General features: G+C 50.7%; 1 protein-coding gene across 11 annotated transcripts in view; it reads left to right on the top strand.

Moving 5' to 3' along the window:
* INPP4A (inositol polyphosphate-4-phosphatase type I A) overlaps positions 1 to 14897 on the top strand; it is a 121481-nt gene that overhangs the window by 67762 nt on the left and 38822 nt on the right. For all 11 annotated transcript variants that reach the window (XM_080683072.1, XM_080683080.1, XM_080683076.1 and 8 more), the window contains exons 5-12: positions 2963 to 3081; positions 5438 to 5554; positions 5818 to 5897; positions 7340 to 7451; positions 9011 to 9101; positions 9778 to 9925; positions 12681 to 12811; positions 14511 to 14615. In XM_080683072.1, coding sequence (XP_080539198.1) covers positions 2963 to 3081; positions 5438 to 5554; positions 5818 to 5897; positions 7340 to 7451; positions 9011 to 9101; positions 9778 to 9925; positions 12681 to 12811; positions 14511 to 14615 — 903 coding nt within the window. The remainder of the gene's footprint in view (positions 1 to 2962; positions 3082 to 5437; positions 5555 to 5817; positions 5898 to 7339; positions 7452 to 9010; positions 9102 to 9777; positions 9926 to 12680; positions 12812 to 14510; positions 14616 to 14897) is intronic.

The following is a 14897-nucleotide window of genomic DNA, read 5'->3' as shown; positions in this document are numbered from 1 at the left end:
CTCCTTGGTCACATCTTTCTGACTCCACCTTCATCTCCTGCTTTAAGAGCTCACGTGATCAGATTAAGACCACTCAGATGATACAGAATGAGCTCCCATGTCACATCTGAGGATTCCATGACCCAGTCACATCTGCAGTCCTTTGCTGGAGATGTAATATATTCACAGGTTCCAGGGATGAGAACGTGGGTACTTTTTTGGGGGGAGGGACATTTTTCTGCCTACCAATCCCTAAAATTAAAAGTCTAAAATAAAATAATCTAAAAATGTTTAAGAAAATGAGTAGATAAACCACAGATTGGGAAAAGGATATTCACAGCACATATATTGGACAGAGAGCAGCTGTAAAGTAGAATGCTTACACACCAGCAATTAAAAAGTCAACAATGATTAGACTCTTGACGAAGTTATAAAATGGACAGTAAGCATATGGTGAATAGATGCTTCACATCACAGAAGTGCAAATTAAAACATCTATTAGAACAACTGAGATAAGCACTAAGCTCACCAAGTGTTGGCAATTGGCATTCCTGCACGTTCTGATGGCGTTGTAAAAGGGTGCAGCCACTTTAGAGAACTGTTGGCTTGTGAATTGAGACCTATCCTCTGCTGTGACCTCGAAATGCCACCCTTAGGTGCTTGTCAAGAGAAAGGAAAACCTATGTTGACAGAAAGACTTGAACAAGAATGTTTATAGCACCTTTATTTATAATGGCTCAAAATGAAGCAACCCAAATGTCTACTAACAAAATGGATAAAAAAATTTGGTGCATTTATACAATGGAATATATATATAGAACAATATAGATGAATCTTAAAACACTCCACTTATGTGCAATTCAAGAATAGACAACAGTGATGGAAGTCAGAAAGTGGCTGTAGAGGTGGGCAGAGGCTAGAAGTATAGAGGAACTTTCTGCCTTGCTTTGTTGATGGTCACATGGTGTATATGACTCTCAGAACTCAAAAGCCAAGCTCTTTGTATTTTTTTATCGTATGCTAGAGGCCTGGTGCACGAATTCGTGCACGGGTAAGGTCCCTCGGGGTGACCTGCTGGGATTGGGCCCCAGCTCACACCCCCAGCCTCGCAGCCCTGCCTGGCACCCCACCTTGGCCTGGCGCTGCCCCCTCACCTGCTCCACCATCCCTCCTGCAGGGCGACCAATTGGGGCCGGGTCCCCCACTCGGCTCCCTCAGCGCCTCGGAGCCGGGCAAAGGCCCCGCCCACCACTGCCGCTGGTCACCATCTGCAGGGTGATCGGCAGGGCGTTCGGGCCTCCGCTTGCACCCGCCTTGGCCTGGTGCTGCTCTCTCACCTGCTCCACCATCCCGCCATGGTCCTGCTCTCATCAGGGCCCATCGGGGCTGGCAGTGCCTCCACTGCTGCCCACTGCCAACACTGCATCACGGACACCCACCATGTTCCATGCTGCCCCCAGGTGGTCAGCACATGTCATAGCAAGCAGTCGAACGCCCAGTAAAACTCACAAGGGGACAATTTGCATATTAGGCTTTTATTATATAGGACAGTGGTCAGCAAACTCATTAGTCAACAGAGCCAAATATCAACAGTACAATGATTGAAATTTCTTTTGAGAGCCAAATTTTTTAAACTTCTTCTAACGCCACTTCTTCAAAATAGACTCTCCCAGGCCATGGTATTTTGTGGAAGAGCCACACTCAAGGGGCCAAAGAGCCACATGTGGCTCGCGAGCCACAATTTGCCGACCACTGATACAGGATAATAAAAGGGTAATATGCAAATCGACCAAACGGCTGAAGACTATTCACTATGATGCGCACTGACCACCAGGGGGCAGATGCCCAATGCAGGAGCTGCCCCCTGGTGGTCTGTGCACTCCCACAGGGGGAGTGCCACTTACCTAGAAGCTGGCTCATGGCTGGCAAGCACAGCAGCGGTGACAGGAGCGTCTCCAACCTCTGCAGCAGCGCTAAAGATGTCTGACTGCCGGCTTAGGCCTGCTCCCCACAGGGACGTCCCCTGAGCGCTTCTGGACTGTGAGAGGGCGTAGGCCGGGCTGAGGGGATCCCCCCCTCCCCAACAGTGCATGAATCTCGTGCACCAGGCCTCTAGTAGCCAATAAATAATGAAGATTCAAGATATATGAGATGATATTACAAAGGGGATAAATCAGAGAACCAAAATTAATTTCCAGAAGTAAAAGTTAATTTCTAAATTTTAAATCACTAGAGAGCATTTTAAAAATCAAATGAGAAAGATGGGAGCAGGAATGACAGTGTGAAGCCTTCCAAAAATTTTTTCCTCCATAAAGGCAATGAGAACACTGACACAAAGGGTCAAAGTCAGTTGTTTGAGAACTCCGAAAGCAAGTAAATGCCCAAACACTCGGGGGTGGTTAACTGCTCTGCCAGGAAAGCTGTTTCTTCTGGTGCTGAACTTCGATTTGCCATACATTTAATCAGCTCCATGGAGTATGTTTCCTCATGTTTTCTGTAATAAAGTGTCTTGTGGTCGGTAGCATTTCCTAGTCTCACGGCAGTGGGTCATTTTTTCTCTCACAGTGCATTTTACAGATACATGTTAGAGTCTATGTGCAATAGGACCATTTTCCCTGTAAGTCACTTCTGAGTCTTAAAATCTATTCCAAAATGCTTAGTACACTAGATGTGCATGTGAGATTGTTGGCTTTGTGCTCCATTCCATGGACGCAGAAAGCCCCTTGGGCTCACCTTCCCCTCAGCTAGGGTACTCCTGCCATGGCGTCGGGGGAAGTCGGGGGGGGGGGGGGGGGGGCGGGGTCGGGGAGTGAGAAGAGATTGTTTCCAATTTAAAAAATCAGCTCCCTGAAATAACGGACAGTGTAATTGCCTCACCCCTTTGAGTGTCATTTACTGTCTTTGCTCTTTGAGTGTGTGGAACAGAGAACTAACTAGAGCCTGATTTTAAAGGATTCTTTTCTCTCCCATCTTGATTCCATAGCTTGTAGTGAGCTGCATACGCCATCGCTAGATCGGAAACCAAATAGTTTTGTAGCAGTGAGTGTGACCACCCCTCCTCAGGCATTCTGGACGAAGCACGCACAGACTGAGATCATCGAGGTGGGTGCTGCTGGCCCCTGGGGCTCGGGGACAGGTCTCACCCTGGGGGGAGGCTGCTCAGCGACCTGAGCACCTGCAGCTGAGGTCATTTCTATGTGAATTCTTGCTGTTGTCCATGTGTTTTTAGTAATTGATATTTTTCATCACAGTTTTGGAGGGCACTTTTTTTGCCATATCCTTTACAATTACTGATCAGTTACTGGCTGGTTATTTTTGAACAGTGATGCTATAAAATTGGTTGCCTTTTAAGAGGAAGATCCAGTTCTTCCTTGTCACTTCCAGTTGACTGCTACTTTTATAAATTGTGCTCATTAATCAAATTTGGAGAGTAACTCTTTAACCAACCCTCTTACTGGACATACCCCTATTTTTGTTGGTTTTTATTTTTATATTCTTTTGAGTTGTGTGGTATATACTTACTTTTTCCTTAAAGTAAATGTTACACATTCACCTTGGGAATTTCACAGAAGCCGTTTAGATAATTGAGCACAGTGTGTAAGTTGTGAAACTAAGAGTAGGCGTTGCTGTGGGATTCCACAGGCGGCCTGAGCTCCTGTGTGAATTGTCCGTCCTGGCAGTCTCCAGCGGGCTCCACTGCACTTCCTCCTCGTCCCTCGCTTTACATTTTGGAAGAGACCTTTTCATTCTCTTTTAAACATGTTTTCAAGTTCAAGTCAGCAATCCTGTTTCTAAGCCTTTGTTGAGCACTATCTGTGCACGCAGCACAGTGCTGGGCGCTGCGGGTGATGCACAGGCCATGGCGGCCCCGGCCCTGCCCCACGAGGTTGGCCATCCTGAGGGGTGGGGGCAGGAATGAAGGTGTCCGCATCTGTACCCAGCAGAGTGCGGGGTGTGTTAAGGGGGAGGATAGCACCAGGAGGATGGGTGCCCAGCCAGTTCTGAAGACCGGAGGTGGCTTCCTACGCCACCTAGTGAAATTCTGACTCGATAGGTTGGTGGGGCCTAAGACTCTGTGTTTCTCCCAGGCTCCAGGTCATGCCCACGCTGCCGGTCTAGGGACCACATGCTGCAGAGCATTGCAGAGTTCTGTAATGGCGATGGGGAGCATCATGTGGCTCGGAGAATAACATCAGCCTGGTCAGTGTGTGCAGAAGGCACAGGTGGAGAGCAAGGGGGAAGCCTCAAAAGTCAGGCTGGGAGTTTTACGTGAGGGTCAAACACCTCAGAGGTGTTTGAGAGGGAGTGTGATGTGGCACCTGACGCATTGGGAAGGAGGGGCAGAAGGGGTGCCTGTGAGAGAGGATTTTTAAAATTTTTTGTTGTTGTTAATCCTCACCCGCAAGAGTGTATTTTTCCCATTGATTTTTAGAGAGGGTAGAAGGGAGAAAGAGAGAGAGAGAGAGAGAGAGAGAGAGAGAGAGAGAGAGAGAGAGAGAGAAAGAAAATCATCGATGTGAGAGAGGCACATCGATTGGTTGCTTCTTGCACGTGCCCGACCTAGGCCGGGGATTTAACCTGCAACCCAGGCTTGTGCCCTTGACCGGGAATTGAACCCAAGACCCTTCAGTGCTCGGGCTGATGCTCTAACCACTAAGAACACTGGCCAGAGCAAGAGAGGGTTTATGGAAGAGTTTATTATAACTTGGAGGTTGAGAACGACTAGAAGGAGGTACCGAAGCAGATGCCCACATTTGTAGCCTCCTTGGAAGGAGAGTCAGCTGGTTAAGCAGGGGCAGATGGAGGAAGGGGCGCTGTCCAGCAGGCGTGGAGAGACTGGATCTGGAGCTGCAGAGGGGCTCAGCCAGAGGTATGGCCCCCACGCACGTGCAACCGTTAGCGGTTTGGCTGAGGTAACTAATGCTGCCTGAGAAAGAGAATATGTTATTGTGGGGCTTTGAGGGTGGGGAAGCGAGGCTAAGCTGCCAGAAATAACCACCTGTAATCTAGAAACTAGCAGCTAGTCCTAAAAAAAGGGATCAGCTTCAATAGGTCAGGCCTTAATTATTCCAAACCACAGGATTCTGGAAGCAAGAAACGACTTAAGCTGTTCATTTCCTCTTCCATCCGCCTTGGCACACCTTACTGGAACAGCCCAAAGTAGAAGATCCAATTGCATAGTGTATCTCTCAAGTTGAACAACACGTGAACGTTCAGCCTGTTTCCATGCTATAGAAGCCTCCTGCTGAGGGGGCCCAGCTGTGTCTGGGCCGGGAGGGGTCTGAGGGACGCCTTTGTCCTTCTTGAAAAGCAGGGTTTTGGTTGACTGCATTCGTTTAAGCCGCCATGAGCATTTGTGTTGATCCAAGTTGGTAAGAATGTTTATTTCTCATTGTGAAATGAGCAATTACTTTAAAAATTCAACTCTGTGTTCTGAGGATTTTCTTTTCCGTTCTAGGGAACCAACAACCCTATATTCTTAAGCAGCATTGCCTTCTTCCAAGACTCCCTCATCAATCAGATGACACAGATCAAACTGTCCGTGTATGACGTCAAAGACAGATCTCAGGGAACAGTTAAGTAGCGTGTGGTTCAGGGGCCTTTCTTCACTTCTTAAAGCTGGGCAGTCAATTCAGTGAGAGGAGCACATGTGACTGGCTTCATTGCTGGCTCACTAATTGATGTCCACTGGGATTTGCCTTTGGAATTTCTTCCCACGCATCCCCGTTGGGCTCCTGCAGCGAGGGTCAGAGGTGCTGTGGGCAGCAGCCAGCGACCCCGGCCTGGTCATGGGGCCGAGGCAGAGCACGGGCTCACTCTGTGTTCCTTCTTCCTCAGATGTACCTACTGGGCTCTGGGACCTTTATTGTCAAGGATCTGCTCCAGGACAGGCATCATCGGTTGCATTTAACACTAAGGTTGGTATTTAATTTTGTTCCTTTGAAAGGATCTGGAGTTCTGAGGTCCAGGGACTGATGGGGAAGGGCCCCATTTCTTGCCTCTTCCAGAGGCTGGTCTTAGCAGGGAGTGGTTGTAACTGAAGGAAAAGCAAACAGCCTGTGAGAGGGCTAATGGAGGTGGGCACATGTGGCATCGTGGGAAATCTGAGCACAGCTGGACTCAGACCTGAAGGAAGACCTAGATCACATCTGATCGACCAGATGAGTTTATAGTGTCTGCTTGCTCCCCAGCAGAGTGTCAGCTCCCAGAAAGCAGGGGGTTTTGTCTGTTTTGCTTCATTGCTGTATCCTAAGCACATAGAACAGAGCTTGGGGCTCAATAAATATTTGTGGGGGGCCCCATGTCCCTGGGAGAAAAATGTCAAGATGGCAACCCTTCCCAAATTCATTTTAGGGGCAACTCCCACCCAAACCCTGACTTGGTGTTCTTGTTTTCAAAATGTGAAAATTGGGAAAACATTCCAAAATAGCAAAGGAAATGTTGGCAAAGAGGATCAATTCCCTGCATTAATTCGCTGCAGCCATGGGGATAGCAGTGCCGCCGGCATCGGGCAGGACGAGAGCCCTGCAGGGGCCTGGTGCATGTAGAGACCTGATTGGGGACAGAGGACGAGTCCTAGGGAAACGAGAGGGTTGTGGGGACAGGGGTCGTAGAGGAAAATAACCAGGTACACGATGTGCCGGAGTACTCCTAGTTGGACCCGAGCACATGTAAGAAGTGGACATCATCCTTTGTAACAGAAGCTGAAGATGACCGTTGGGATAGTGTGGGGAAAGGACTTTCTGGGCATGGGGACACTGAGAGTCACAAAGGCAATTGGCACTAACAGTGACCACATGGAAGTTAGAACTGGCTCTGTCAGACGTCTTCCATAAAAGCCCGGGCGTCCCTGGATGAGCCAAATGGGCCCAGGCGGTGCAGCCCTCCTGCGATCTTAGGGGTGAACCTGGCAGGCTGGAGTGGCGTCAGCTGTATTGTGCAAGGAATCAGAGGCTTTTGGAAACCCTGGGTGACCTCAGCTGATTTGGGGTCCAGGCTTCAGCCTTGGGGAAAATCAAAGCTTGAGGACGGTTGGGAAGGAGCAGAAGGGTCTGGTCCCAGAAGAAGGTTCTCTCCAGTCCTGATTTCCAGAAGTGTCCCTATTGCTGTCTGGGGCAAGGGTCAGCCCAGGGGAGCAAGCATTGGCTCCCCGCCAGCGTCACCAGGCATGCTTGCACTTCTCCTGGAGCTTTGGTTTCCTGACTGCCTCCACTGGAGTCTGGGCGTGCAGCAAATGCTGCCCGACTGGCCAGCCGGCCAGGTCCCAGCTCGCTCTAGACCTTGGTGACAGGATGCTGAGCTGACGCAGAAATGGAGCCCAGTCACGACGCCACTTCCCAAAGCGTGTTGCTCGTTGCAGGTCTGCAGAGAGTGACCGTGTGGGTAACATCACGGTGATCGGCTGGCAGATGGAGGAGAAGTCAGACCAGCGGCCTCCAGTGACCCGGACTCTGGACACCGTCAATGGGAGGGTGAGCACCCCTTCATGGGAAGGAGTAATGGCCCCTGTCTAGATGGGCTCTGCCTTCGCCGCAGGGAAGGAACAGCTGGGCCTGTGCTGCTGACCCGCCACAGGACCTACCAGTCCCCTGGGCACTTCTCAAAGGGGAGAGAAGGGAGCCCCTCAGGCTCTGCTGCCCTGGAGCCTGCCTCTACCCAGGCCACACGGGCCACCTCTCCAGAATGGGGGGAACCTGGCAGAGGGGCTGCAGTCAGGAAGGGAGAGGGGTGTGGAGGGGGTGCAGTCAGGAGGGGAGAGAATTGAGGAGGGGGTACAGTCAGGAGGGGAGAGGGGTGTGGTGGGGTGCAGTCAGGAAGGGAGAGAGGTGGGGGTGCAGTCAGGAGGGGAGAGAGGTGGGGGGTGCAGTCAGGAGGGGAGAGAATTGTGGAGGGGGTACAGTCAGGAGGGGAGAGGGGTGTGGTGGGGTGCAGTCAGGAAGGGAGAGGGGTGTGGTGGGGGTGCAGTCAGGAGGGGAGAGGGTTGTGGTGGGGGTGCAGTCAGGAGGGGAGAGAGGTGGGGGTGCAGTCAGGAGGGGAGAGGTGGTGGGGGTGTAGTCAGGAGGGGAGAGAGTTGTGGAGGGGGTACAGTCAGGAGGAAAGAGAATTGTGGAGGGGGTACAGTTAGGAGGGGAGAGAGGTGGTGGGGGTGCAGTTAGGAGGGGAGAGGGGTGTGGTGGGGTGCAGTCAAGAGGGGAGAGGGGTGTGGTGGGGGTGCAGTCAGGAGGGGAGAGGGGTGTGGTGGGGGTGCAGTTAGGAGGGGAGAAGGGTGTGGTGGGGGTGCAGTCAGGAGGGGAGAGAGGTGGTGGGGGTACAGTTAGAAGGGGAGAGAGGTGGTGGGGGTGTAGTCAGGAGGGGAGAGAATTGTGGAGGGGGTACAGTCAGGAGAGGAGAAAGGTGGCTGGGGGTGGGGGTGGGGAATGAGACCCAGACTGTCTTTGGTATTTTGTTAGTATCTTCCTCTCCCAGGGATTCAGGTGCTCATGGTTGCCTCATGCACACACACATCTCAAGTCTGCATATGCCCTGCAGCCTCTCACACCCCCTCTCGGGCTCTGTCTTCCCATTCCCTTCCCCTCCCATGCTGTCTCCTCACCTTCTCTCTCACTCTCATGTTCAGAAACAATCTGTGCTCTCAGACTAGAATTCTAATTTAGAACTCAAGCGCTGGTACGTATCATTTTAAAATACAGAGATAGCTCATTTTACCCCAATAAGCCCAGAACGTCAGCTATGGAAACATTTCTGGGTATCATTTTCCCTTCCTTGTACTTTATACATCAAAACACTGAAATATGAGGTGAAATGACGTAGTCGAAAGACATGCATTTCTAGAAAATTTTGAGTGGGACACGTTCACTGTGCTGGGACGTGGGTTGATCATCTGTGGCCTAGGTGACCTATTCATTGTAGAGTTGATGGTGCCATTCATCTTAAGAGCTCTGTTATAAGATCTGGCGGCCGCCACTTCTGCTGAGTGTGCTGGACTCACCTGAGCCCATGGCTTCTTGTGCTTTTCTATACATGTCACTAGATGGTCCTGCCTGTGGACGAGAGCTTGACTGAAGCGTTGGGAATCCGATCCAAATATGCTTCATTGCGTAAAGACACTTTACTGAAATCGGGTAAGCAGATTCCTCCCTGGTCCTCTTGCCCGTCTCGGGAGTGTCCAGTTGGGCCCATGGTCACCCTTCCCACCCACCTGCTGTGACTGTCACAGCTGTGCACCCGCTGGGCTCCTCTCTGCTGAGCTCTTTTTTCTTAAATTTTTAAATTTTTTTAATTGATTTCTGAGAGGAAGGGAGAGGGAGACAGAGATAGAAACATCAATGATGAGAGAGAATCGTTGGTCAGCTGCCCCACACTGGGGATCGGGCCCACAACCCAGGCATATGCCTTGACCTGGAATTGAACTGTGACCTCCTGATTCATAGTTTGCTGCTCAGCCACTGAGCCTCACCGGCCGGTCTCTGCTGAGCTTTCTTTGCCAGCATTTAACGAGTTGGTAATCCTCCAAGGAGGAGCTTCCTCCTTCGCCTCCCTGTCTCTTGCCAACAACGTTGGCCTTAGTGGCTGCCGGCCTCACTGGCACAGCCCTTATATTTGGGAGTTAGTGATGCATTCTGGGACAAGGGGATTGCATGTCCCAGGGGAAGAGCATTCAGGCTCAGTCACCTGGTGGGCTTTTGGTTTAAATGTTTAATTGAGATGAACAGTCAGGATACTTGGGGGCATGGGAAGGAGGACCCGGCCAGGTCTTCAGCCAGCTCACGCACAGTCTCTCTCTCCCCTGTCCCTCAGTGTTTGGTGGTGCCATCTGCCGCATGTACCGCTTCCCCACTACCGACGGCAACCACCTGCGGATCCTGGAGCAGATGGCGGAGAGCGTGCTCTCCCTGCACGTGCCCCGGCAGTTTGTGAAGCTGCTGCTGGAAGAAGATGCAGCCAGGTGAGGCCCAAGTGGAGCGGCTGCCCGCCCATCATGCCCGCGCCACGTGCCGTCCGGAAAGCTCTTAGATGTGTGTGGTGGACAGAGCACTGGCCTCAGACAGGCCAGATGACAAGCCAGTCTCTGCCCTTGGCGGCTTTGTGGCCTGGGCTTCCAAAGCCCCGTTTGCTCATCAGCATCCTGAGGTTTCTGTGCAAAGACTTCACAAGATAATGTGCCTGGAGCACTAGATGTGCCCGGCACTCAGTACCTGCTCCCCTCTCCTTTCACCACTCTTTTGGCCTCAGAAAGTTAAAAGTAGCTGGTCATTCTTTGGTTGTGGCTGCCTGGGTCAGCAGTTTCCGTGGGCAGCGCTGTCGTGATATGGGCTCCGGAAAGTTGAGCAGGACCCATTGGGGCATCCTTCCAGCTCAGGGCACGTGCCATTGGTCCCAAGGCAGGGAGAAGCCCGGGGGCTCAACACTGTAGGTTGTCTCTCCTGTTCACCCTTCACTGGCATTACTGCTCCTTGTCATAAAGCGATGTTAATTACAGACACAATATAACAAAAACATGAAAGAAAACATTGCAGGCAGAATCCTGCCTTTTTAACACAAATGTTTCATTTTAAATTTTCATCTTGAAAAAAACAAACTTAAAAGAAAAATGGCAAGAAATGCAAAGAGCTGCTTTCTCTCTATTCAGACATATTTTATATGTATTTTAATTTTTACATTTTTCCTTTCAGCTTTTCCATATTGGTGCCTTTATACATAGCTACCATGTATCTTCCCTTATCATTCCTAGTTAGGGCATCATTTTCCACTATTGGCACTAGGTATGTACTCACACGCACTGTAACTTCAGAGACTGTTCACATAAGCATTTTACTTTTGAGGGTTGTGCTGTTTTCCACTCCAGCCATGTGGCAGGTGCCGTGCTCAGTGCGAGGCTCCCTGATGAGTGAGACACCCTGGGAGACAGTCGTTAACAGAACTGGGGGCCACACATGGAGCCCCGGATGTGTCAGCAGAAAGTGAAAGGGGGCCCTGAGAGGGAGGGTGGTCTGAGCAGGCCTCTGTGACATTAAACTGACACCAGAAGCATAAGAAGGAGCCACATGAAACACAGCAGAGACATCCAGAGGGACCACAGGGTGCGCATGAGCCGAGCTGAGGCTGGAGCCAGTGGGCCTCTGAGTGAGGATACTGCTCTCCCACAAGCCCCACAGCCTGGCCTGTGCTGGGTGTTCTTTTACATTAACTTTTTTTAATCCTTACCCAAAGATACGTTTTAATTGATTTGGCAGCCAGAGGAAGGGAGAGAGAGAAACGTAGATCAGTTGCCTCCTGTACATGCCCAACCAGGGATCAAACCTGCAATCTGGGTATGTACCCTGACCGGGAATCGAACCCACAACCTTTTAGTGTACAGGTCGATGCTCCAACCAACTGAGCCACACCGGCCAGGGTACATTAATTTTGCTAATCCTATATAATAAAGAGGTAATATGCAAATTGACCCACACACCCTCACAAAATGGCTGCCTATGACCAGGCTGGCAGGGGGGTTAGTGAGGGACAACCAAATGACTGAACAAGCAGGCTGCGTGGGCGACCAGGCTGGCAGAGGGGTTAGTGAAGGTCAACCAAATGACTGAACAGCAGGCTGTGTGGGACAACCAGGCCGGCGGGGGGCCCATGAGGGGTGACCAGGCCGGCGGGCGGGGGGGGCAGTTAGGGGTGACCAGGCCGGCAGGGGGGGCAGTAAGGTTTGACCAGGTTGGCAGGGGATGGGGGGCAGTTAGGAGCGATCAGGCTGGCACGCAGAGGCAGTGAGGGGCGATCAGGGCGGCGGGGGGGGGGGGGGGGAGAGGGAGCAGTTAGGGGCTACCAGGCAGGCAGGCAAGTGAGTGATTAGGAGTCAGCAGTCCAGGATTGTGAGAGGGTGCAGGCTGGGCTAAGGGGACAGCCCCACACCCCCCCATGCACAAATTTTGCGCACCGGGCCTCTAATATAATAATAAAGTAGTACAATGTTTTTTTAACATCAGACAATTTAGTAGATTCCTAAAAACTTTTATAAATTAGGTTTTTTTCCCTTCAAAGGAAAATGTGCATAGTATAAAAAGCTAAATACTGCCGAAGGCTGTTAAGAACGTAAGTCTCAGGGTTATCCATGTTAGTATTAACTGCTGTATTCCTAAATATATGCGTAGAGTACTTTTAATCAGGTTCAGGGATTAGCTATTGATTTCCTATAAAATGAGGATTTTAGGTCTTTTATACTTTCCTGCTCCCCAGGTTCCTAAAATGGTTATTCTTTTTTTTTTTTTAATTTGTCTTGTGTTTTGTTATTTTTCTGGAGACAACAAATCATAGCAGTTACTTACAGGTCTCTAACCCCTCGTGTTAGAGAGGGTCACAGGTCACTCTGCTCTGCCCAGGCCCAGTGGCTGCAGCTTGAGCCTTCGCCCATGTGGTTTCTGTCAGGAGCCAGGGTGTCAGGCCAGGGCAGAGCCGCTCTGCTCTCCGCTCCTCCACTTAGTTTGCCTCAAACATTTGACTAAGTTTCTGTAAAAAGCTTCTCTGTGCACTTGCCCTGTGGTCGGGGATCTACGTCTCGTGCAGCCCTTCCTCTGGAGGGCCCATCATGCCCCTGCTGCTCGGCCTTGGACTCCGGTGCTGGGCCCTCCCTGGCATCTCGATGCTTCTGTGGGCATTTAGTTTTCTGGGCGGTGCAGACCCTGGGCCTGATGCCTGTGTCTTGCTTGCAGAGTGTGTGAACTGGAGGAGCTGGGGGAGCTGTCTCCCTGCTGGGAGAGCCTCCGACGCCAGATCGTCACTCAGTACCAGACCATCATCCTCACGTACCAGGAGAACCTGACCGACCTGCATCAGTACAAAGGTGGGCACCAGGTCTCTCCATCACGACACGCACGCTCTCCGTGTTCCCACGGGAATCTGCACCCCAGGAGCACCCGATAGTCACACTGGCAGATACTCAAATGGATTTTTAAAAATAGATTCTCATGGAAGTGTGAATTCTCTAAAATTTAGATTTTTCAGATCCTAATTAAGAAGGCAAATCTGTGAATTGCATTGAAAATTCCTTCCAAGGTGTCATGTGCCAAAACAACCACTGTGCAATGAGATTTCAGAGAGAGCAAAGGGTCTGATACCAGTGAAATGCCCGAAGGATGGAGGCCCTGGGCCTTCGACAAGCAGTTTTCTCCATTTCCCTATTTAACAACGGCACTTGCATTGAACATATAAATTGAGTGGAATGCGCTATTTTAGGCTCCAAAGGAAGAATGAAGTACAGACACCTCACCTTTTCTTGAAAGATGCCATTTGATTTTCAGAACACTCTCAGGGAAGGTTTAGAAGACTATTCTTAACTTACTCCCTTTTTATTCCAAACAGAATGATTTTGGGGGGAGGGGGGGCTTTTCATTACTTTATTCTCTATTTTTAGATTCTTCCCTCCCTGCTCTTCATAATGAAATTTCAGGGTTGAAAGAAAATCATAAGCCCTTAACGTACTTTTGACACATAACGTGGGAGCATGTCCATGAACTTGGCTATGAAGAAGTGAACACAGGAGTGATAATAAGATGCTGGTGCCCTGGTTTGCTTTGAATCTGAAGAATAGATCCCAGTGTATTTCTAAGAGAAAAGGCAGCATTTGTTTGAAGGAACGTAGGGACCTACCAGGCTGGATGCCAGTTACCTGGGAAAGTCTGACACCACACAGCCCAAGTTTTCTGGAGCAGAGCCTCTCAATGTCTCTGTGTCTAAATGCCAGTCTTATTGATAGCAGATTCTGCGATTCTAGCAGGCTCCCCGCTGCTGGTGCCGGGGCCACCGTACGTGCCCAGTGAGCAGCCTCTTGTAGAGCGGACAGTGCCTGTATTTTGTATCCTGGCAAAATAAATCTTCCTTTTTCGCCGTTTATCTCTTCTACCCTCTGATTGCCAGCGTAATCTGTAATTCCTTTCTCTTCTGGGCATGGAGTTCCTTTATTAGTTACAGATTTTGACTGTGGAAATCAGATCGCAGATGTTGGTAACACAACATCGACCACCCAGTGTGCACAGGGGGGCCTGTTTGAGTTGGCGTTCTAGTGGCCATAACTGGTGCTGCCCAGCACCTGTCCATCCCCACAGCTGGGTGGTAAGCAGATCTTGTCATCACTTTCCACAATTGAGAAGTGCTGCTCTAGTTGAACCAGTGCCAGAGGTCTTGGATGATGGCAGCCTCTAGAGCTGGAGTAGGCACTTCCAGGCATAGGCCTTGCTTTTTATAGTGCTGCTGGCAGCCTGCAGCACAGAGCCTCCTCCGTGTCAGTCTCTCTGTGAAGAGCAGAGTCATGGGTGGGCAGGCATCCACGTCCCTCCTGAGGCTGCCTCCCGGCCAGCCAGCGTGCTGCCCTCCTTTAGCGTCTGGAAATGAAATGCGCTCATAGGCAACTCAGAATTGCCAGGGCTGCGACCACCCCATACCTGCTTTTTGAGCAGTATCCCCACAACACCCCTTTCTACTTGCCATTCATGAGTGCGGGATACATGTTGATGCCCTTTGTTTTTGAATATTCCGTCTCTTAGGTCCCTCGTTTAAAGCGAGCAGTTTGAAAGCAGATAAAAAGTTGGAATTTGTTCCCACAAACTTGCACATACAAAGGATGAGGGTTCAGGACGATGGAGGATCAGGTAACTACAGCCCCTCTTGTGGAACCCCTGTCACTCTGTTCCCTGTGCACGTGGGCCCTGCGCTGCCCCACATCTGCGCCAGCCTTACCTGTGTGTCCTGCTGGGCAGCTCGATGGGAGACACATCTCAGGACCTTTGTAAGGTCTTCATTCAGAGCACAAACCCCTTCCTCTCGTGTTTCCTCCATCCAGCTTCCTTTGCGTTTCTGTGGCAGAAAGCTGCCTGTTAGTCATCCTCCCCAAGTAGGGATGCAGGCTGCGTGTTGCCTCCAGCCCCGTGTGG

The sequence above is a fragment of the Plecotus auritus genome, assembly GCF_963455305.1.
Source record: "Plecotus auritus genome assembly, chromosome: 8".
Taxonomy (NCBI): domain Eukaryota; kingdom Metazoa; phylum Chordata; class Mammalia; order Chiroptera; family Vespertilionidae; genus Plecotus; species Plecotus auritus.
This window is presented reverse-complemented; position numbering and strand designations above follow the sequence as displayed.